The sequence below is a fragment of the Mastigoproctus giganteus genome, chromosome 11 (genome assembly GCF_048544385.1).
Source record: "Mastigoproctus giganteus isolate SK-2022 chromosome 11, ASM4854438v1, whole genome shotgun sequence".
Lineage (NCBI taxonomy): Eukaryota > Metazoa > Arthropoda > Arachnida > Uropygi > Thelyphonidae > Mastigoproctus > Mastigoproctus giganteus.
In genome coordinates this window covers 53,806,873-53,832,954 of record NC_143585.1, presented here as the reverse complement: position 1 = coordinate 53,832,954, position 26,082 = coordinate 53,806,873, and the positions used below count along the sequence as shown (strand labels likewise).

The following is a 26,082-nucleotide window of genomic DNA, read 5'->3' as shown; positions in this document are numbered from 1 at the left end:
CAAATGGGTTAACTTGTCACGGCATCTCATCCAATTGTTGCATTACTTCGGCCACACACCTTTGATTTGATTGTTTTTCAAGCTGTTTTGTTGCTTCAGGAGAATCGAAAATATGAAGTTGTTCATATACCGGCTTATTTGCCTCATTTGGATATAGCGGTGAAATCAAATTGTAAATCTGGCCATGTATTCTAAAATAGTATGGACCTTTTCCAGGCGGTGATTTTATCTCTGTGCCCATTGATGCAGACGCCACTGTTGAGTTGTACTCTCATGTATGTTCTTTGTAGTTATTTACTTCACATGTATCCCCTGTAAGCAGCTCTTGTAATAAAGTAAGTGTCTGAGACAGTGGGGCAAGTGAAAACTTTCCATCATGACAGCATTTAGTGTATTTGTTCAACGTGTTTAACTCATGTCCCCAATATCTTGCATTGCAATACTCAGTTGATTGCAGTTTCTTCTTCTCTTCCACATTAATGTTCCACATTAATTTCTCATTAATTGCTTCCACATTAATTGCTCTTCCACAATTAATGTGGAAGAGCATGACATTTCCCATGTCATGCTCTTCCACATTAATTAGAGCTTGTTGATTATTTGCATCCAGTATTTCTATTTGATTTGGCCTATGGTGTCTTCTCATTTCCAATCTTGCCTCTCTTTCTTCAGTGTTTTCTGACTGTCTTCATAGTCAGAAAACTTCGCAGAATCTCATTTCGATCTCTTAATCTATTAGATCTCTCCTCTAATGTTTCATTAGCATTTATTCTACAGTTTATCAAAGTTCTTACACACTGTTCAGCCATTTTTACACTTCTTAAAACTTAAATTATGTTAATAAGTTAAGTTTTTTTTCTGAGTAATACGGAACAGTTTATTAAAATTGAAGACAGATAAAATAAACAGTTAAAATAGCAGTTACCTTTCAGGCATAGGTTGCCTTTCTTCAGTTGAAAAACGTTAGTACAAAAATTAATAAAGAATGCTCAGTATGGTGGTCATGCGAGGTGAACCAGTGAACGAGTGCTGGCAACAATTAGCAGTTGTTGCCAGCTTTTGAATAGATTTTGCTATTCCCGTTTGCTAGTTTTATTTATATCTGTGTTTTATTTAGGCATTAAAGTAGGTTGTTGTGAAGAGGGTACACATAGTTATAGATGTCATAGGGGCACCACTCATTGCCTGGCTATCATTCATTGAACACTACAGCCTTCTGGAGCATCCAAGGGTTGGCGCCTTCCAATGACAATGTCCTTTTACGCATCTTACTTTCTTTCTCTCTCTCTCTCTCTCTCTCTCTCTCTCTCTCTCTCTCTCTCTCTCTCTCTCTCTCTCTCTTTCTTTAATTTTCATTTATATCCCAAATCTATGACAAGTGTTTCACATTTCCATTTACAATTTATATGACCCCGGGTGCCAAGCGATTTCTCTGTGCTTTAAAGTGCAATTTCCTAAAAGCGATATATAGCTCTTTTACGTTCCTCTTGTTAAGCAATATATTTATTTAATAACAGCTCTTGATACAAAAGTACTTGTACAGGGCAAGAAAGGAAAGCCACCTTTCTTTTTTCTGATAGTTCTATTACTAATCCATACTACTTTACGCTTGGTCACACCAGGCACTGCTCCTGCCTCCCCGTGGTAGGCCGGTAACCTGGGTGGTAAAAACAAACCCCGAGGGCCTAAAAGAGCCATCATAGATATAAGTAACCATCCACCTTTAGAGCCCTCGAGCTCAAGGTCAGAAATTTCTGACATCGACCATGACTCCAATCGTCCGAAGTGACTACGGACAGAAAATCAAAATAAAGACATGCCAGCATTTCTTATAATGCACTCATTACATTATCCACGCAACCTGTTGGCACTATCGCCTTTTCTTATACAGAAATGTTTAGAATCGGATTGTGGATCTCCTAAAATGGTTAAACGTCTCCAATCTGGAGGCCTTATAATTGAAACTTCTAAGCCAACTCATTCAGAAAAGCTGTTAAAATTAACATCATTTAACAGTATTCCAGTGTCAGTTATGCCACATCACACTCTGAACACCCCTAGAGGCATTATCAGCAAATGGGACTTGCTATCCATATCTGAAGAAGAGATAATACAAGAACTCAGGGAACAAAAAGTGACTCGTGCACGGAGAATAATGACCAAAAAAGATGGCAGCCTACTGCCAACCACGTCCATCATTTTTGCATTTAATACTCTGACTCTTCCATCTTCTGTTAAAGCAGGTTATTTAAACTGCAAGATTCAACCCTACATCCTAAATCCCATTCGCTGCTTTAAGTGCCAGAAGTATGGCCATTCTCAGATGGCATGCTGAAGCAATGCTGCATCGCCTATTTGTGGCTCTAAGAAGCATTCCCAAGGAGACTGTACAGCTTCCACTTCTACTTGCCCAAACTGTAAAGAAAGCCATCCTGCATTTTCTAAGCAGGATGGCTTTCTTCTGGATTTTTTTGCAGGATTCAAAAAAAATCCAGAAGTGTAAAGTGGAGCATAAAGTCATATACTCCGAAGCAAGGAAGCTCTCCAACTCATGTTCAACTACCTACAGGTAGAACATCTGCCATAGATTTATCCATCTGTTCAGCATCTCTTTTTCCAAACATGGAATGGTTAGTGCTGAATGATCCATTCCACAGTGACCATTTTCCTATCATAAGTTCAATTCAAACACAGTTTATTATGTCATGTCCTGCTGCCTCCGTAGCTAGGTGGGCAGGAGCAGCAGTGCGTAGCACATGCTTCTTGCCCGGGGTTCGAGCCCGTGACCACCAAATATGGAGGATGCGGAAAGGTCAGGGAATGACCACTGCATATCCCTGGAGCAATATGGCCTTAGTTGCTAATGCTCCTAAAAACCAAATAACAAACAACAACAACAAAGCAGACTGGAAAAACTACTCCACTTGTGTCCTACTCAACACTCAATATGTTCAACAAAAAAACATATTGATGACGTAACTAATCACATTACCAGCCATATATTATCTGCAACAGAAATTTCCATTCCAAAATCTGATCAGTGCAAGCGTGTACACCACAATCAGTGGTAGAATGAAGAATGCTCCAAAGTGAAAAACCGTGCTTGGAACCAGTTCTGCAAATTCCCAACTACCGCCAATCTAATTGTCTACAAAAAAAAATCAGACACTAGCAAGACAAATTAGGAAGAAAGCAAAATGCGATTCTTGGATTAACTTTGCCTCAACTATTAACAAAAATACTGACACTCAAATTTTATGGAAAAAAATACAAGCTCTCAATGGGAAATTTCTACCGCTGCAAACTCTGATAATACAGTGGAATGAGCAGGACCTATCATCCCCAGCTGATATTGCAAATGCTTTAGCAGAATCTTTTTATAACATTTCTGCCTCTTCCCCTTATGTGACCTCCTTTCAACACATTACAACTGATGAAGAACGTCATAAAGTTAATCTCCCAACTAGACTCTCACTTCCATATAACCAGTCCTTTACTCTAGCTGAGCTAAAAGAATCCTTGAGCATATCTCTGAGCAGTGCAGCAGAACCAGAAGGTATTCATTACAGTATGCTAAAGCATCTATGTGAAGCCGATCTCTACATACTATTACTCTTTTGTAACCAAATCTTCTCAGAAAATACATATCCTCCTTCCTGGCATCATTCATATATTTGTACTATTCCAAAACCAGTCAAAGATCCTTTTCTAGGTCAAAATTACAGACCTATATCCGTTGACAAGTTTGCAGTCGTTTGCAGAACTATGTCATTTGCAGTCAGATATGAAGTTTTCTGAGCAATGCAGACAGACTGCCAAGGCAGGTCATGGGGTTTTGTCAATAATATATAGGAATTTTGCTAGCAGGGAGAAGGAAATGATTGTCCCTCTGTATAAGGCAATGGTCAGGCTGTGCCTTGAGTACTGCGTACAGGTCTGGAGGCCTCATTTTAGGAAGGATGTAGATTTGCTTGAGCGTGTACAGAGAAGGGCAACAAGATTGGTGAGGGGAATGAAGGGATCCTCTTACCAAGAGAGGCTTAAGTTCTGCAAATTGCAGTGGCTGGAGACTAGGCATCTGCGTGGTGATCTGATTGAGGTGTATAAGGTTTTGAATGGGTTGAGCACACCGAATTCTGATGGGATCATTCCACTTGTTCAGATTACGAACCTAAGGGGGCATAAATTCAAATTAAGAAAAGACAGATGTAGAATAGATGTGCAGAAATTTGCCTTTAGCCAGTGGTTGGTAATTGCTGGATCAAACTTCCATCTGTTGTTGTGGAAGTTGATAGGTTAAATAAATTTATGGAGGAACTGGACAGGCATTTGGAGGGAATGGTGTGATTTTTTTTTTTTTTTTTTTTTGGCTGATGCTGCATAAGCTCATACACTTGCTTTCTTGCATCACATGCCACTACTACTAACTGTCTGCTTGAAGAAATTGAATATCCTCCGGTGTGTGCCATCAGTGTCGTGGGGCACTGATCGACACACCCTGATCCACCTTTATAGAGCTCTCATCAGGTCTCGCTTGGACTATGGCTCTCAAGTGTGATTCTGCAAGGAAAAGTACTTTAGAGAGGGCCCCCGGGTGCCAAGTGTTTGTGACTGAGCTATTTCTCTGCAACTTTTAGTGCGATTTCTTAAAAGTGATATGTACAGTGAAACTTCTCCTAATGGACACCTCTCGTTAACGGACATCTCTCTACAACGGACATTTTCAAATTCCCCAACTCACCTCCATTGGTTTTGACGTGTTTGCAGCTTCTGTCTAGCGGGCATTCTCTGTAACGGACGCGGACAGGCAATCTGCACTGTTTCGTTTAGATTAGCACTTAATTTGATCTCCCCATAACAGACAGCGGGCGAGCTTACGGCCCTTTTTCTAGGAACTTTTCTTCCACGTATTGCCTCAATCGTGTGTTTATTTTCTATTTCCGATTCTCTGAATTTTATCAAGGTTTACGTTGCGGTTCTAAACCTTTTTCAAGAATTTTAAGGCACGTGTAAAACTTCTGATGAATTCGGTGTGTGCAGGGGGGGGGGGATGTGGTCGGCCTTTCATCTTTTCAGTTTCGGTTTTCAGTTTTGTTCAGTGTCGTGTGAAGTGCACAATGTCTTCTCGTAAACATTTAACTTTAAAAGATAAAGTTGAACTCATTAATGCGTATGATCGGCAAAAAAATAGTGTTAGCAATCTCGCTGCAAAATTCAAAATCGGGAAGACGCAGGTAAGCGACATCCTAAAGAAAAAAATGAACTGCTCAAACAATTTTGGCAACACGTAAATGATCGGGTTCAAAAATCATTCCCGAAAACTGTTGGACTTCAAATTGACAATGTTACGTATGAGTGGTTTTGTCACGAACGTGCTAAAAAAATTCCCATTAATGGGCCTATTATTAGGGAAAAGGCTTTGGAGGTTGCGAAATCTATGGGAGTAAATGAGTTCAAAGCTTCTGTGGGATGGCTAGACAAGTTCAAAACTCGGCATAAAATTTCTTGGAAAACCGTAAGTGGTGAAGGTGGATCTGTTGATACTGGGGTTGTAACAGAGTGGACCGTCAAATTGGAAGATTTATATCGTGATTTTGAAGCTAAGGATATTTACAACTGTGACGAAACAGGGTTATTTTTTAAAGCTCTTCCTGAAAAAACAATGAGTCTAAAAAACGAAAAGTGCCAGGGTGGAAAAATTTCTAAGGAACGCTTGACTGTACTATTGTGTACAAATATGCTGGGAGACTTTGAACAACCTCTTGTTAGAGGAAAACCACAAAATCCTCGTTGTTTCAAGGGCATAAAGTTGAATCTTTTGAATGTTGACTGGAAGTCTAATAAAAAAGCGTGGATGACACGAGATATCATGAGCGAATGGATAAGTCACTTTAACCAAAACATGATTCGTCAAAACAGAAAAATTATTCTTTTCATGGATAATGCTGCATCTCACCCGCACATTGAATTGTCCAACATTCAAATCGTTTTTCTGCCACCAAACACATCTGCAGAGTGTCAGCCCTTGGATCAAGGGATAATAAAAAATTTTTGACATGAGATCATTGCAAACATGAACGATGTAACATGTGCGAGTGACCTTGCAAAGAAAATCAGCATCCTAGATGCGATTCAATGGATTTCCTCTTCAGTAAACGCAATTAGAAAACAAACTGTCATGAACTGTTTTGTAAAGTCTGACTTCTCAAACTCAAAAATTGAAGTTGTGAACAGCAATATGGAGCACCAAGAAGAACAAGAACTTCAACATCTATTGATAATGTACAATACTTCAGCTACAAGTGACCCTGGCTACAAAGATATAGACTCGAACCTCACTACAGAAGATGGTGCAATAGATATCAACGACATTATCATCGATATTTTTAAAGAAGTTCCTCATGAGGATGAAGAAATGGAAGGAGGTCATTCTGTCGAAGAACATATTAACGACAAACCACCGATGAAAATAGAAGAAGCGCTCATACAAATCAATCGTTTAAAAATGTTTTTCGCCGCTGAAGAAGATACTGAAGGACTTTCGATGGTTTCTTCACTCCAAACAAATGTTGAAAACAAAATTATCAGCCAGAAGAAGGTGCAGAAGAAAATAAGTGATTACTGTATGTATTTTTCTTAAGATCAAGTCATAATATGCATAGCACAATTGTATGTATATTATTTACAAAAATATTGTGCAAAATCTCCACTATATAATTTAATTTAATTTTACCTTAAACGTTTAACGATTTTTCTTTCTTTCTTTTTTTTTTCTCCCTCAGACTTCTTGTTAGCGGACATTTCTCTTTAACGGACACATTTTCGTTCCCCATGGCTGTCCATTAAAGGGAAGTTTCACTGTAGTTCTTTTACGTTCCTCTCGTTAAGCAATCTATTTAATAACAGCTCTTGTCAAAAAAGTTCTTGTACAGAGCAAGAAAGGGAAGCCACTTTTCTTTTTTCTCATAGGTTTGTTACTAACCCCATACTTCTTTTTGCTTGGTCACACCAGGCACTGCTCCTGCCTCCCCGTGGCGGGGCCAGAAACCTTGGCAGAAAAGCTCATCTGCCAAGGGCCAAAAGGAGAAAATATGGAGCAAAATGTGTTTCCGCCTCTAGAGCCAACAAGCTCTCGGCCAGAGAATGGTACTGATTTTGACATTTCACAACCCAAGAGGTTGAAATCTAATTCACCAATAACAGAATTTCCTGCATTTCTAATTATGCACTCACTTTCAGACCAACCTGTCAGCAAGTTGACAGGTTGACCTGAAATCCTTTCCTCATCCAGAAAAGCCTGGAGAGTATTACTGGATCTCGTAAGACTGTTAAAAGGCTACAATCTGTAGACCTATTATTAGAAACAGCAAACCATAGACATTCAGAGAAACTTTTACAACTGACAAATTTTGCTGGTATACTAGTGAGTGTATCTCCCCATAAAACACTAAATACATCTAAAGGTGTGAGAACTAGCTGGGATCTAATGAACGTGACAGAGGATGAAATAACTCGTGACAGAGGATGAAATGCTGCATAAGCTTGCTTTCTTGCATCAAATGCCTCTACTAATGCTAATGCTAAACTCAAGAACTTCAGGATCAAAATGTTATTGTGGCTAAAAGAATCATGATTAAAAAAGACAATAACCTTACACCCACTAGGAATATTATCCTTACGTTTAATTCCCCAAACCTACCATCATCAATGAAAGCGGGTTATCTTCTTTGCCATGTTCATCCATACATACCCAGTCCCTTGAGATGTTACGTGCCAAAAGTATGGCCACTCTCAGACGACATGCAGAGGAAACACAGTATGTTCCAACTGTGGATCTTCTGATCATGCTCAATCTGAATGTTTGGCGACAGAAAAAGACTTGCCACAACTGCAAAGACAACCATCCTGCGTACTCAGAAACACGCGACAGATGGAAGACTGAGAAAACAAATTGTTAAATATAAGGGTGAGAACAAGGTAAGCTACCAAGAAGCGAGGAAAATAATTGCTCCAATATTACACAAAAACAACAAACCGTGTCCACCCAAACTGATGTTACAGTCCCCTTAAACATATCAATCTCTGATTAGGCTTGAGCTGTCCTCTCTCAGCAACAGTCCAGTGTCCCTAAGCACTCAGACCAGGCAAGTAACACTCCTCTTACAGTACCAGTGACATGTCCTTCCCCACCAGTGATTCTTACTGCATCACATAGTAAAAGTTCCAATTAAAAAAAAAAAAATATTCAAGACACCTCCTTGGATACTAATTACTCATCCAACCAGGAAGACCCCATTTTAGAAATATATGTGGAGGGAAAAATGGACACTGGTCGGCCCACATTTCCAAAAAAAGACAAACAGAAATCTGACCGACATAAAACTGCCATACTGAAAAAGCAGTCAGTCAGATACAGCTCCTTGTACTCATCTCAAGTACAGTAAACCCCTGCTATTCGTGGGGGTTACGTTCCTGAGAAATGTCGCGAATACCGAAAACGCGAATACTGAGGTATGGCTCCCATAGTAATAAAGAGGTTCCGTTTCAAAGTATGAAATATATAAGAAAAACTAGTCTAAAATTTTTTCTATGTATGTATTGTATGTACCTTCATAATATGACTATGTACATAGACAGTACATAGTGAAATGCAAGCATATGGCATCGAAATGAAAATAAGAAACAATTTAATATTAAATGTAATATTTATTAGAAATTTCAAACAAATCTTTCAAACCAGCGCCTTTGCTTGCTAGCAAAAAAAAAACATCCCGCCAGTGCTATCACCAGTTTCGCTCAAGTGTTGATAATGGAGTTTTGCCTTTTCACGAATGATGAGTGAACTTAATGGAATTTTATTTTGAGTTCGGTCTTCTATCCACAGATTTAAACCTTTTCCATTTTTTCTAATTTAACATCATGAGTTACAGAGCAAATTTTTGAAACAATTAGCGCGTTTTCACTTACACTATGGCAGATTTTTTCTTCCAATTTCTTGATTGATCGTACTGTTGACTCATTGATTTTATAATGTTTTGCCACTGAGGAGACACTTTCACCATTAGAAATTTTGTCTAATAACTCAATTTTATTCACTAATGTCATCACCTTCTTTGATATTTTCATATTTCTCTTTTTATTCGTAGCCATATTTTTGTAGGGGTTAGAAAGAACTTGTCCACAATAAAGTCACTTTCTTCTGTTAACACCCTCGAAAAAGTCTGTTTTACACTGCAAAACGGTAGATTTATCATTTTTGTAAGCATATCAATTTATAAATTAATAAATTTATTCAATTTATAAACATATAAATTAAAAGCAAACGACGAAACCTTCCATGACAAACGCATAACACATACTGAACAAGGATTAGCGAGAAACATCCACGCTCGCGATTTTTTCACTCCTCTTCCCCCCACCCACTGAGCGCTGTTTTGACCGGGAAAGATAATTTTAGCCACGCCCATGTTTTTTTATGGCGGAAAATATTCACAGTGCTTTAAAATTCACATTTTTTTTAGGTTTCATTTTATATTAAATCAACGATCGCGAATACGCGAAACTGCGAATAGCGGGGGTTTACTGTAATGCCTTATATTTTACAGTGGAATTGTAGAGGACTTCGTAGCAATATCGACGATATTCATTACCTAATTCTTCGCTACTCTCCAGTGGGTTTCTGCTTGTAAAAAACCTATTTAACTTCCCAAATTTCCACCTCCATAAAGAACTACTCTAATATATTGAAAAGATCGCAATACATCAAATGCTACCTGTGGTGGTGTGGCCATCTTGATCAACTCACAGATCCCAGCGAAGCAAATTGTTCTTCAAACAGAAATTGAAGCTGTTGCCGTACGTTTCATTACTCAGATTACAATAACACTAGTTTCAATCTATCTTCCACCAAATCACACCTTCTCTTACCAAGATCTGGAAAACCTTCTAATGCAGTTACCTTCCCCTGTCTGTTTGTTGGGGGAGTTCAGTGGTCACCGCCCCTTATGGGGATCTTCTAAATTAAATACACATGGCCGACTGATTGAAACCTTTCTGGATAGGCAAAACCTTACTATTCTTAATACATGTGAACCTACTCACATACAATTGCCAACTGGACAGACTTGGGCAATAGATCTGTCAGTATGCTCCCCGGTACCGTTTCCAGTCGTGGAATGGTCTGTTATGAATGATCCCATGGCCAGCGATTGTTTCCCAATTATTTGTAATTTGCTCATTGCACAACCACCATTAGTTGAATCCTGCAGGAAATGGAAATTCTCTCATGCCAACTGGGTCAAATTTCAATCAGCTATAGCCGACCGGGTTAGCCGGGTGGGTAAAGTGCCTGCCTGGCAACCCAAAGGTCGTGGGTTCGAATCCCGCCTCGGGCTTGGATCAAAGTACTGCAAAAACCTTGGGAGGTGCATTATGGCCACAGAAGCTGATGCGCCAACAACTACCAAAAAAAAAAAAATTCAATCAGCTATCACCCCGGATCAACACCATTTTACTACTGGTGGAATGAAGAATGCACAAAAGCAAAGAAGGAAAAAAATAAAGCATGGAATTTACCTCAACGATCACCAACAATAGTTAATCTCATTAACTATAAGAAATTAAGGGCAAGAGTGTGTCTCATTCAAAGACAAGCCAAAAAGGATTCCTGGACCCATTTTGCATCCACTATAAATAGAAACACTGACTCCAAATTAATATGTAAGAAAATTAGACAGCTTTCTGGAAAGTTTCCGACCATCACTTCCACAATCCTTTCCTGGAATGGGCAAGAACTCTCTGCTCCTCTGGCAATAGCAAATGCCTTGAGCAAAACCTTTGCTGAAGTCTCAGCGGCATCAAGCTATTCCCCAGAATTCGAGAAAATCAAGAACATCACTGAACAGCGACCTATCAACTTTCTCACCTCTCTAATCTTACCATATAATCAACCTCTTCAGTATTTGGAACTTCTACAAGCCATTAGAGCAGTGTGCAACAGTGCCCGATGGAATATATTTACAACTGCTGCTTTTATTTTATAGTTGAATATTTCTTAAAAACATTTATCCTACATCTTGGCGCCATGCCACAGTTCTGGCCTTTTTGAAACCTGGAAAAGATCCTTGCAATCCTTATAGTAACCGGCCAATTTCCCTCTCCACTTGCCTCAGTAAAGTCCTTGAGAAAATGATCTATAGACAACTCGTTTGGATCATTAAAGACCAAAATCTAATGAGTAATAGTCAATTGATCATGAGATCTAAGGCAGACCTGTTTTGGCTTCCGCCAAAACAGGTCTGCCTTAGAACTCATGATCAATTTTGCAATTCACAATGCCTTTGTTAAAAATGAACACCTTGCTATGGTCTCCATAGACATGCAGTATCTTCACTGCTGAGTTTTATGTTATAAACTTGGCTCTGGATCAGATTATTGGACTTTTATTTATGCCTGCATTAATATACACTGGCTCACTCTGTGCTGTCTCTGCTTTAGCATTAGCATTAGTAGAGGCATTTGATGCAAGAAAGCAAGCTTATGCAGCATCAGCCAAAAAAAAAAAAAAAAAAACCACTCCCACTTCACCCCTCTGTTCGTTCAAAATACCTGTCCAGCTGAGCCTTAAACTTATTTAGGCTATCAACTTCCACAACAAGGGATGGAAGTCTGTTCCACCAACCAACCACTCGCTGGCTAAAGGCAAATTTCCGCACATCTATAATACATCTGTCTTTCCTCAATTTGAATTTATGCCCTCTCAGGTGATTATTCTGAGCGAGAGGAAGAATCCCATCAGCATTGAGCATCCTCAAACCACTCAATGCTTTATACACCTCTATCAGATCACCTCGCTGGTGCCTAGTCTTCAGACACTGTAATTTGCAAAACTTAAGCCTTTCTTCGTAAGAGCACCCCTTTGTTCCATTCACTAATATTGTTGCCCTTCTCTGTACTCCTTCCAGCAGCTCTACATCTTTCTTGAAATGAGGCCTCCAGACCTGTATACAGTACTCTAGGTGTGGCCTGACCATTGCCTTATACAAGGGAATAATCACCTCCTTATCCCTGCTAGAAAAATTCCTATATATCATTGACAATACACCATGAGCTACTCTTGCAGCCCGTCTGCACTGCTCAGAGAACTTCATATCTGCCTGCACAACCACCCCCAGGTCCCTTTCATTCTCTACCACTGTCAGTGTAGTACCACAGAGTTGATACGTTGCTCTGGGGTTGCTGTTTCCCATGTGTAGTACTTTACATTTGTCAATGTTAAACTTCATTTGCCACCTCTCAGCCCATCTGCTCAACCTTTCCAGATCCTGTTGCAGCAGCATAGTATCAGTAGTGTCCTTGACAACCCTGCCTACCTTTGTATCGTCTGCAAACTTCGACATTAAGCTTGATATACCATCATCAATATCATATACCATCATCAATATCATAAGTAGTAATTTAAGTAGTAATACCAATTCCATTCACCCTGTAATGAAAGAAATTTATTCTAAACTACATATTTGCAACAAGTTGAACCAAACTGTGACATTCTTCTGGATCCCAGGGCATTCTGGGATAGCAGGAAATGAAAGAGCAGATCTTGCAGCCAAGCAACCAGATATTACTATTTCACAGGTGTTTCAAGTTCCATATACCGATTACAAACACATTATCTGTAACAATAATAAACTCATACACCAACCATTTAAATTGGATTAAGAAAAATTTTATACTGTAAAATAAAATATAATTCTATTTACAATAAATATAAACCTTAAAATGGATTAAAATAAATATATGAAACAATTAAAATATAAGATAAAAGCGCTAAAACTAGACTGTAGCTTTTGGAAACATCCACTTCCTTTCTCAACAGTAAGTTAAAACAGAGATGGGGGTATGCATATGCATCCCCTCTTTGAGGCTGTGGTCCTCAGTACGTATGAACAGTTTTGCTTTCCGCGCTCCCGAGCCATGAGCCATTTCCGGTTCTAATATGCATGAAGGGAGTACCACTCATGCGCTGGTTGAACCATGTGTGGAAGTGCCGTGAGCCTGCTATTTAAGGATGTGTTGTGTAAGTTTTAACTTACTGTTGAGAAAGGAAGCGGATGCTTCCTAAAGTTACAGTCTAGTTTTAGTGCTTTTATCTTATATTTTAATTGTTTTATATATTTATTTTAATCCATTTTAAGTTTTATATTTATTGTAAATAGAACTATATTTTATTTTACAGTATTAAAAATTTTCTTAATCCAATTTAAACGGTTGGTGTATGAGTTTATTATTGTGACATGAGTTTTCCCAACCTCAGAGGCCTGTTTCAAGATACATTATCTGTAAAGCATGTAATAAGAACTGGTCAACAATCTGGAGAAGTTATCCAGGAAACAAACTTTACCGAATAAAACCAGACCCGAAGCTGTTGCTCTCCAGTTTCTGGAAAAGCAGGCAAGAAGAAGTAATTCTAGCAAGGCTAAGGATTGGGCATACTCACCTTACTCACCTGTATCTCTTAATGAGGAACAGTGCCCCACAATGCACATCATGTCATGTACAACCAACTGTTCATCATTTATTAGTGGACTGCCCTCACCTTTTTAATATCCGCTCAAGCACATTTAAATCAGTTACCAATACACAGTCATCTTTAACATTATTACAGATTCTTGGTGATGATCCTAATAAGAAAGAACTGTTTACCTTCCTAAATCATGTAGGAATATATAATAAAATATAACAGTTATTACAACCAAATTAAAATATATTAACCTTTAGAAAGACACAATATGGCCCTGGCAGCCTGTGTTGTTAAATTCCACAACAACAATTTATATATTTTATTGTTTGCTTTAGGATAACTTATTATGCATTTATATGTTAATTTTGTATTATAAAGAAATATATGTTATTCACACATGGAGTTTTTTCTATTATAATATTTATTTTCAGGAAGAACCTACAATGACCTTAATCAGTATCCTGTATTTCCATGGGTGCTAACAAATTATGAAGCTCCAGAATTGGACCTGAGTTTGCCAAGTAATTACCGAGATCTGTCTAAGGTATGTGACATTTACTGACATTTTAATGTAGTAGTGGTCCTCATCACAGTCATCAGCATTATTAGTTTGTAATTGCTGATGCAGAATAAGTTGTTTATTTTTACTATTTAGAACTTCTTAAAGTGTTTTAATGTATCTTATTAATACATTTATCAAAATAAACATTAAGTATTTATATGATACAGTAATTCTCAACTAATAGATGCCCTGCTGAAAGAAAAGTATTGTGTAATACAAAAATGTTTGTAAACATAATTTCCTCATTAAAAATGGTTGGGGTTGAATATCAGGCCAGAATTTTATAATTATATCTTTTTAAATATTTTGTTTTTAATGATATTTGTTTAAAAAAGATTTATACATATTGAGAAACCCAAAGTTGGCTATAACAGTTTGTATATTGACACATTTAACTATGAATTAAATCATCCATTTTAAGCCCTTACAAAAAAAAGGCAGCCTTAATATGTAAAACAGAATGTTAATTTGAATGGAGAGCAATCCCCCAGTCATCATGCTAATCTTTTTAAAACTCTGATACTCCGACTTTAATACACCAACAATTAAATTGTCATGTACAGAATAAATAAAAATGCAAGTTAGTGGTTGTTCTTGGAGGATTTTGTCAACTTTACTGCTTTGGTCCTAGTGCACAAGCATGCTGTGATTTATGTATATTTTATTGTGTATTATATCTATAGTGTGTACAGACATAATGCACGCAAGATATATAAGTGTGTGTGTGTGTATGTTTTCATGGCAATTTAGCATTAGCATTAGTTGAGACATATGATGCAAAAAAGCAAACTTACAGAGCAGCAGCCAAAAAAAAATAAAAAGTAAATTAAAAAAACCTTTCCATTTCACCCATCAATCACTCCAAATGTTTGTCTAGTTAAGCCTTAAATTTATTTAAGCTATCAACTTCCACAGAAACAGATGGAAGTCTGTTCCAGCAATCAACTAACCGTGGCCCCTGGTGACTATAGCGATTTTCTCAAAGAGTGGCTGATAATTATAGTATTATTCTTCATTTTTCAGAGTTATTTAATTTTACTGTTCTAAAGTAAAGAATTTGGCATACCTAACAGAAAGGAAAGACACCTTTCTTCTTGTACATAGGACTACTTACTAACACACTAACTACTAACCTTCCTTTATCGCTTGGTCACTGGTAGCACTGATTCTGCCTCCATGTGGCAGGGCTAGAAACCTGGGAGAAGAAAGCTGCCCTCCCAGGTTAAAAAGGAGCAAAGATGGACAAAATTAAATAGTTCACTTATGGATTTTTTGTCCAGACCTAGATAAATATGATCTAGATTATGATGACACAACATCCCATGCTAAGAGACAAAAAAAAGAAGGAATGGATAATACCATACCCCTCTTTCTAATACTACACTCTTCCACAGACTAATCATTGAGTAAGCTTTCCCCATTTTTGATACAAAAATGTCTTGAAAATGTGGCTGGCCCTCCAAAAATGGTTAGGCTATTAAGATCCAGAGATTTATTAGTTGAAATGTCCGAACGTAGACACGCTGAGAGACTATTAAAAGCATCTACCTTTGGTATGGAATTCCCATGAAGGTTACCCCACATGCCACCTTAAACTCCTCTAAAGAGGTAATATCAGAGTGGGATCTGTTAAACGTATTGGAGGATGAACTTCTCCACGAACTACAAGATCAAAATGTGGTACACGCAAAAAGAATTGTTGTCAAAAAAGATGGAGAGCCTGTCCCTACTCGGACAGTGATACTCACATTTAAAACATATCACCTACCTACCACCATAAAAGCTGGTTACCTTAGGTGTCAGGTAAAACCTTATATTCTGAACCCAGTCCGGTGCTTTAAGTGCCAAAAATTTGGCCATTCGCAAACTGGCCGCAAACTGGCCGCAAACTTGTGGGTCTTCAGATCACAATCAAATGACTGTTCGACTGAAAAAATGACGTTCCCGAACTGCAAAGGTGACCACCCGGCATATTCTAAAATTTGTGAAAAATGGAAAACTGAGAAAAAAATAGTAAAATACAAGGTCGAGAATAAAGTCAGCTACCAAGAAGCAAGAAAACGAGTTTCACCTACTATAAAGCCGACCGGGCTAGCCGAGTGGGTAAAGTACCTGCCCGGGAACCCCAAGGTCGCGGGTTCGATTCTCGCCTCGGGCTTGGATCAAAGTACTGCAAAAACCTTGGGAGGTGCAATATGGCCACAGAAGCCGATGCGCCAACAACTACCAAATCAAAAAAAAAACCCTACTATAAACAAAAATATTACCTGTGCTAATGCAATAAAAAAATACCAAACAGTCTCCACTCAAACAGATGTCACAGTTCCCATTAACAAGTCAATTTCTGATTGGACTAGAACTGTCCTCTCTGAGCAACAACCAAGTGTGCATAAACAACAACCCAAACTCTCAGGCCAGGCAAATAACATTCCTCTGACAATACCAGTGCATTTTCCTCTTCAAATGTGTGCTAATGCATCCTATATTACAAACTCAAATACAAAGAAAAATACCCAGAACATAAACATGGATACAGATGGCACATCTATACATGAAGAACCAATTTTAGAAATCTACCCTGAAGAAGAAATGGATATTGGTCGACCAGTCTTCAAAAAAGACAAATCAAAATCGGAACATAATAATCCAGTCACCTTCAAAAAGCAGTCAGATACAGCTCCATCAAGTAAACACAAATAATGGCCTGCATTTTACAATGGAACTGCAGAGGCTCTCGTTGCAACACACATGATATCCATGATCTAATTAACTGGTATTCTCCAGTTGCTCTTTGTCTTCAGGAAACTTACCTAACCTCACAAATTTCTCCTTCGATAAAGAATTATTGCCTTTATCGAAGAGATCGTAATAGAACAAATGCTGCCCATTTAGCAATCCTAATAAATTCAAATATCCCAACTAAACATATTCCACTTCAAACTGAAATAGAAGCTGTTGCAGTTCATATAACTCTCTGTATTTTGATGACAATTGTCTCAATTTACCTACCACCAAACCATACTTACTCTTTAAAAGATCTTGAAGATCTCTTCATACAGATACCTCCACCTCTCTGTATATTAGGGGATTTTAAAGGCACCACCCTTATGGGGCAATCCTAAACTAGACACACAGGGGCGACTCATTGAAAGCTTTCTAGAATTGCAAAACCTCACCATACTCAATACTGGTGTACACACTCACATACAACTCCCAACTGGACACACCTCAGCAATAGAGCTTTCAATTTGTTGACCCTGAGTGCCAAGCGAATTTGAGGTCAGGTGTTTCTAGTGCGAATTAAATAGTGAGATTGTCAGAGATAAAAGTTATATTTAAGCTCTATCGTTTTCTATCAGCAGTTCATTTATAAATCAGTTCTCCACTTGGAAAGTCTCAAGTAAGAACAGAGAGAGGAAACTCACCTTTTTTTTTTTTGTTATACTATATATATATATATATATATATATATATATATATATATATATTACATTCTTTACTAACACTAACCCTTCTAAATGCTTGGCCTCCTTGCGGCACTGCTCCTGCCTCCCCGTGGCAGACTCAGATTCGGTGACCTATTGGTGGAAACTGCAAGTCGCACACATTCTGAGACGTTGCTGAAATTAACAACATTTGGAGGACTACCCGTACAAGTCGCCCCACATGCAACCTTAAATACCTCCAAGGGAGTAATTGCAGAATGGGATCTGATGAACGTAACAGAAGCTGAACTGGTCCAGGAACTTAAACATCAAAAAGTTATACAAGCCAAACACATCACAATCAGGAGAGATGGAGATCTAATTCCCACCCGCAAGATCATTCTAACAGTCAGAACACCAATATTACCATCTAGTGTCAAAGCCAGGTATCTCAATTGCTGAGCACGGCCTTTCATTCCAAATCCTATAAGATGCTACAAGTGCCAAAAATTTGGCCATTCACAAATGGCTTGTAGAGGAGATCCAGTCTGTCCGAACTGTGGTTCCAAAGAACACTCACAAACAGACTGTGATGCTAAGACCTCACACTGTCCTAATTGCAAAGGTGCACATCCAGCCTATTCAAAATAATGTGATCTCTGGAAAACAGGGAAACAAATCCAAAAGTATAGGGTAGAACGAAAAGTTACATATCAGAAGGCAAAGAAACAAATTATGCTCAATGTACCTAAGAACACATATGCAACAGCAGTGAAAAAATATCAATCTTTGGCAACACAAACTGAAGTTTCCGTTCCCCCAACCATATCCATTGCAGATCGGGCCTGATCTATGCTGTCATCGTCAATGAAACAGTCTCCTAAGGAGCAAAAGGTAGCAGACAGAGCCAACAACACTCCAGTCACTGTTCCACCAACTGCACCACACAGATCATTAGATACTAAAAAACTGAAAACTGATTCAGCTCCCACTAAGAAGACAAATAATCCCATAGCAGTAAATATGGATACCGATAATAATAATGGCGACCCAGAAGAACCTATCCTAGATCTTCACGCAGAGGATGACATTGACACTGGACACCCAACCTTTCCAAGAAGAGAGAAAGTGAAGCTATCAAACAGATTGGGAATAAAAAAGAATCAGAACCATCTTCATGTAACAAAACCAAATAATGCATCATATCATACAATGGAACTGTAGAGGACTTCGCAGTAACATTGATGATATCCATGAGCTAATAGATCGTTATCATCCTGTAGGCATCTGCTTACAAGAGACAAATTTAACATCACAAGTGTCTCTCTCAGTTAGAAATTATAATATTTTTAGGAAAGACAGAGCTGGTACAAATAATTCTCATGGAGGGGTAGCCATACTCCTAGATTCAAGAGTACCTTACAGACACATTCTGTTACAAACTTCCATAGAAGCTTTTGCAACACGTAAAGTGATCGGTATTAATTTGACACTTGTATCTATTTATCTGTCACCAAATCACCCCTATACTATTCATTAACTCGAAGATCTTATTCTGCAGTTACCAACCCGTATCTGTTTATTGGGGGAATTCAACGGACACCATCCATTTTGGGGTTCTCCCGATGCAGATAGACGAGGACAACTCATCGAACAACTAACTGACAGACAAAACCTAACTATACTAAATACTGGCTCGCCAACTTACATCCATCTCTCTAACGGTACAACCTCTGCAATAGATCTCTCCATCTGCTCTCCTAGCATTGAGTGGACGGCCCTCAACAACCCGCTCAACAGTGATCACTTCCCGTTAATATGTAAGATTCAAACAGCACATTCCATAATTTCAGAAAACTACGTAAAATGAAAATTTTCAAAAGCAGATTGGGCAAAATTCACCTCCCAAGTGTTCTTTGATAAACAGATCATTGAAACCTGTCCTATTGACACAGTTACTGATCACAATACGAGACAAATACTGGCTGCTGCATGTATTGCGATTCCACAATCACAATCAACCACCCATAGAACCATAAATTATTGGTGGAACGAAGAGTGAAAAAAAAGAAAAAAACCGAGCATGGAATATGTTTCGAAAATATCCCACCACCGCCAATCTTATAAACTACATGAAACTCAGAGACAAGGCCCCGTCACATTAGGAAAAAAGCTAAAAAAGAATCTTGGATTCGATTTGCAAGCTCGATTAATAAAAATACTGATACAAGAATAATATGGAGAAAAATAAAACAGCTAAATGGTAAATTTCCCCCATTATCCTCCCCACTTCTCAACTGGAATGGGCAGGAGCTTCCTTTTCCCATAGATATAGCGAATGCCTTAGGGACTGTTTTTTCACAGTTATCTGCCTCAACAGCATATGACCCATCATTCCAAAAGATCAAAGTATTAGCTGAAAAGTACAAACTGAACTTCAGACCTACGAGTACATGTTCTTTACTCTATAGTCAACCGCTTATAATGCTTGAAATTCAAGAAGCCATATCTACCTCAAAAAACAGTGCTGCAGGCCCCGACAGAATATATTACTTAATGCTCCAACACTTGGATAAAATATCTGTCTCTTTACTGCTGACCTTTTTCAATCGCATCTTCCTTGAACATTCGTTCCCCAGTTCCTGGCATCACTCCTATATAATAGCAATTCCCAAACCAGGGAAAGATCACTCTATTCCTCAAAACTATAGACCCATTTCTCCCACCAGTTGCTTAAGTAAAACCCTGGAAAAAATAATTCACCATTGACTCACATGGTATCTTGACTCTAAAAATATAATTTCTGACAATCAATTTGGTTTCAGGAAGAATAGATCAGCCCTGGATCTTACGGTCAAAGCCGAAACAAACATCGGGAATGAATTCATCCATAATGAGCATCTAGTCATGGTATGCCTTGATGTAAAGAAAGCCTTTGACACCACATGGCATTTTGGTATCTTGAGAGATCTGCATTCCCTTGACTTGAGAGGCCACTTACCATATTTCATACAGAACTTCCTTCAGCACAGGTCATTTCAAGTTCGATACCGACGAGTCCTCTCCCAAACATATATACAAGAAGAAGGGGTCCCACAAGGCTCTGTGCTCAGTGCCACCTTATTCGCTACAAGAATAAATCACATGACCAAAATTATTCTCAACACTGTGAATTCATACCTCTATGCCGATGATCTCAATATTTCTTGCAATTCGCAAAACATGGCCTTCATTGAGCGGCAGCTCCAAATTTCAATTAATAACATTCAGATGTGGATGGCACAGAATGGGTATCGACTCTCTCTTGCTCAAAATCTAAAGTAATTCACTTTTGTAACAAAAGAAAGATGCATCTAGATCCGGAGCTACACTTAACAAATCAGCCTATCTCAGTTGTGAACAGCATTCGGCTTCTTGGTCTGATTTTTGATAGCAAATTGAACTTTGTGGAATACGTTAAATATCTATGTGCATCTTGCCAGAAAAAAATGAACATACTCAGAATTATTTCTTCAACATCGTGGGGTGCAGATCGATACACATTACTTCACTTGTATAGAGCCCTAGTCAGATCTCGCCTTGATTATGGTGCACCTGTATATGATTCTGCTAGGGATAGCGTGCTAGCACAGCTTTCCCCCTATCTAACATTCTGCCCTGAGGATAGCTATAGGCGCTTATAGAACTTCACCAATTCAAAGTCTTTTCATTGAAGCTCATGAACTTCCCCTAAACCTCAGGAGAAAGATGTTACTACTCAACTATACAACTAAAGTCCAAAGTCTACCTACCCATCCCAGTAGACCAATAATTAATGATCCCCAGCTCACAATGTACTATAGAAATAAACCCAGAGCAGTTCAGTCTACTGTTCTCAGATTTCAGGCATTATTACAAACTTGGAATATCGATTTTGACAAAATTCTTCAAGATCCAAACAGTCTGGATCCCCCATGGTATTATATTAAACCATCCTGTGACAGCTATTTCCTAAACTGGGGAAAACACTCTCTTGCAAATGTCAACATACAACTCCACATTGCCCACACACAAAATCATCTGCATTTTACAAAAATATATACCGATGGGTCAAAATCTGAGAGTAGAGTTGGTGCTGCAGCTGTCTTCCCTCATAAAACCTTCCATGTATCGCTTCCCAATGAATGCAGCAGCTATACAGCTGAATTATACGCCATCAAACTTGCAATGGAAAATATCCTCCATCTGTCCATCCATAAAAGCATGATATAACGGACTTCCAGAGTGCTATTATAGCTTTACAGAACAATTCTTCTCAAACACATCCTTTAATAAAATTCATGAAAACCAAACTGATGCATATCCAAAAACTCCAGCGAGTGGTCATTTTCTGCTGGATCCCAGGCCATGCTGGGCTACCAGGAAATAAATGTGCGGACTATGCCGCTAAGCATCTATCCAACAGAGAATCATCACAATATTAAGTTCCATATCTTGACTACAAAAGTAACATAAGAAGAATATGTAGGGAACAGTGGACAATTCAATGGCAAGCCCAAAATGCATAATAAACTCCTCCAAATAAAACCTGAACCGAAATTATAGTCCTCCAGCTTCCATGTAAACAGAAGGGAGGAAGTGATCTTAACCAGAGCACGAATTGGCCACCTGGTGCGCCCGCCGTTAAATCCGCCTCTGAGGGAATAACTTTGATATCATATATTTGGAACTTAGAAAGGCGTTTGATACTGTTCACATGGAAAACTGCTGCACAAATTGGAGCAGCACGGGCGGCATTGGAGGCAAATTGCTGCTATGGATGAAGGGATGGTTAAGTGGGAAAAGACAGAGTGGTAATCAATGGACACTGCTCTTCGTGGACTAATATTATTAGTGAAGTCCCTCAGGGTTCAGTGTTGGGTCCATTGTTGTTTTCTGTATTTATAAATGATATTGATGATGGTGTATCAGGCTTAATGCCCAAATTTGCAGATGATACGAAGGTTGGCAGAGTTGTTAATGACTAATGACAGTATGCTGTTGCAACAAGATCTGGAAAAGTTGAGCAGATGAGCTGAGAGGTGGCAAATGATGTTTAACATTGACAAAAGTAAAGTACTACATATGGGAAGCAGTTACCCCAGAGTAACGTATCAACTCTGTGGTACTACACTGACAGTTGTAGAGAATGAAAAGGACCTGGTGGTAATTGTGCAGGCAGATATGAAGTTTTCTGATCAGTGCAGATGGTCTGCAAGAGTAGCTCATGGTGTCTTGTCAATGATATACAGGAATTTTTCTAGCAGGGATAAGGAGGTGATTATCCCCTTGTATAAGACGATGGTCAGGCCATACCTTGAGTACTGTATACAGGTATGGAGGCCTTATTTTAAGAAGAATGTAGAACTGTTGGAACGAGTATAGAGAAAGGCAACAACATTAGTGAATGGAACAAAGGGTGTTGCTTTTACGAAGAAAGGCTTAAGTTTTGCAGATTACAGTGTTTGGAGACTAGGCACCTGTGAGGTGATCTGATTGAGGTGTATAAAGCCTTGAATGGTTTGAGCATGCTCAATGCTGATGGGATTCTTCCTCTTGCTCAGAATAATCACCTGAGAGGGCATAAATTCAAATTGAGGAAAGACAGTTGTAGGATTAGATGTGTGGAAATTTGCTTTTAGCCAATGGGTAATTGATTGGTGGAATAGACTTCCATCTTTTGTTGTGGAAGTTGATAGCCTAAATAAATTTTAGGCTGAGCTGGACAGGTATTTGGAACGAATGTAGGGACATAATCTGAGCTTTTTTTTTTTTTTTTTTTTTGACTTATGCTGCATGAGCTTGCTTTCTTGCATCGTGTTCGTCTAATAATGCTAAAGGTTGCCCAATCAACAAAGCAGTCCCTTCCACCCTGCATGCTCATGTTCTAGTATGCAACTTTCCCTTAAAAATTGGGTAAAGTCTGATACTCTATTGTCTGTCTACCTGCAGCTCTATTCAGCTGATTTCATGCCAGTTTACACAGATGGCTCGAAGTCGGAATGATATATATAGGATTTGCTACCATTTTTCTAGGCACCACTATATCCAAACAGATTCTCCTTGAATGCAGCATATTTACTGTGGAGCTGCACTGTATGGAGTTATACTTGGAATACATTATTACTTGCCAGTACCAACAGATCCTTTGAGTTTCTTACAGGTTTTATTATTGGTGAGGTAATCCTCATTCAGTTCTGTCTTGTGCTCAACAGAAGTTCCACTCTCTACATGAATGTGAATATGATATCTGCTAGCTTCCCAGCCACATTGAGATTAGTGGAAATGATTTGGCTGATACTGCCAAATCAGCAATTCCAACTAATAATTTCTGCCTGTTAGCCCCCCCTATATAAGCAAATAATACACAAAAAGATACAATCCTAGTGAAATCCATGTGAAACCCCCTGGCAGTAAGTTGTGGTGTCTGCATTGTATCATGTTCTTTACGTTCAGTAAAGATTAATATTTGTAAAAAGAATAAGAGAAGGTTACCTCAATATGATATGTAGAACACTTCCGTATGATACTCTCCGGAGTACGGAAGTGTTCTACTTATCATATTGAGGTAAACTTCTCTTATTCTTTTACAAATATTGATATCAATGTAGAACGTATTGAGCATTATAGCTCTGGTTCAGATTATCAAGTAAAGATCTATCAACTTCCTGTAGTTGGACCATGGCAGTCTGATCTGCACAGGAATTGTAAACAGGAAGTTGTTCTTGCTCCGGACACAGTCATTTGACACATTCATATTTGCTGAGGGCTGATGACCCTCTATGTGAGTCTAGTGACACACTTTTATCTCTCAGCCATATATACTCAGTCAGATTTTATCTAACAATGCCAACATGTTAGCTGTTTTTACATTTTTTCAAGTTATTATTATTTATACACATATATAAAATAAAGTACAGTATATATTTTTAGATATATATTTGCATAACATTTTGACCAGTTAATCTCTTTAAAAGGACCAAAACCTATTTTTAATTGCTATAAATGTTTCTTGGAGCATAATAGCTATTGCTGCTGATCCAATAACATTGTGTCCATACCTATAACATTTAATGCCGACCGGGCTAGCCGAGTGGGTAAAATACCTGCCCGGCAACCCAAAGGTCGCGGGTTCGATTCCCGCCTCGGGCTTGGATCAAAGTACTGCAAAAACCTTGGGAGGTGCAATATGGCCACAGAAGCCGATGCGCCAACAACTACCAAATCAAAAAAAAAAACATTTAATCAGTTAACATGCCAAGGGGAGTAATATTCTTCATGCTTTATGCTCTTTTATCAACTTCATGCAGTGTAAATCTCGGTACTCTTCTTTGCCTCTACCGAGCTTTTACTCATTATAAATTCAATTATAGTTCTCAGATTTATGCTTCTGCTAGAGATAGTCTACTTTGGTGGTCAAATCCAGGCCATCTTGACTGCTACTGGAGCATTTTGCATATCTCCTGTCCAAAGCCTGTACATTGAAGCAAATAAACCATTAAATGAAATAAATAAACCAATTAATAAAGCAAATCTTTCTCTCTCTCTCTCCCCCCCACCCACCCAGCTTAAGCAGATTTTTGCAGTATGCTTTTAAATTGAAATTCCTGCTGAATAGCCACATGTAGACATCAGTTTTTTTAAATTCAAATCCAAGGTTAAATTAGTATTAGTAGTGGCAAATGATGAAAAAAGACAGCTTATGCAGCATTAGCCAAAAAAAAAAAAAAAAAAAAAAATCCCATTACATCAATCTGTTCCATTTAATAGCTTGTCTAATTCTTCCTTAAATTTATTCATGCTGCCAAACACCACAATGAAGTGTATTCCATCAATCAACTATCTGCTGGCTAAAGGCAAACTTCTGCATATTTAACAGGAGAGACTGCTTCTACAGGGATGAGATACACTTAAATAGAAAGGGTGTAATAATATTTGCCAATGCTATTGAGGCAGTGTTATGTGGATAGAAAAACTGCTAGCTTCAGCGGGGGGGTTCACAGACTAAAAGATTAACAGTAGCCACAAGCAGAGGCGAAAGTGATTCTTGCACTGCTTCTGTGGTAATGAGCAGCAGCCTAGAGAGCAAGTTTCTGGGGATTTCGAGAGCTGATTTCGAGGAATCATCATGGAACAAGTAAATACATGGGCTGTGTAAGGGTAACTAAGAGTAACAACATGTACATGTATACTTGCACATACAACAGTGCTAGAAGTATAATAAATAAATTTGATGAATTTCAAGTGCTGATCAAGACATCAATGGCAGATATTGTTGGGATATTAGAAAAAAAAAAACATTTAAATGGGCATCATTGAAATCAGAACTGAGACCACGTATATTAGTGAAAGGAACTTGGAAGTGTTTGAGAGATTTAGATCTTTTCGCAGATATTGTTGCTGTATTAGTTTGACAATTCATGGTGTTATTCAATAGTAAGAAAAAGTGGTTGGTGGGGGGGGATGGGACATGCTGGGACATCTCAGATCCTTGACTTGGCTGATGCTAAATAACTTGCTTTTTTGCATCATATGCCTCTGGTAATGTTAAATAAAGA

At 38.4% G+C, this 26,082-nt stretch overlaps 1 protein-coding gene across 1 annotated transcript in view; it reads left to right on the top strand.

Annotated features, from left to right (window-relative positions):
• The window catches only part of rg (A kinase anchor protein rugose), a 1,582,765-nt gene that overhangs the window by 1,295,133 nt on the left and 261,550 nt on the right, over positions 1–26,082 (top strand). The window contains exon 43 of the mRNA XM_090384432.1: positions 13,951–14,063. Coding sequence (XP_090240558.1) covers positions 13,951–14,063 — 113 coding nt within the window. The remainder of the gene's footprint in view (positions 1–13,950; positions 14,064–26,082) is intronic.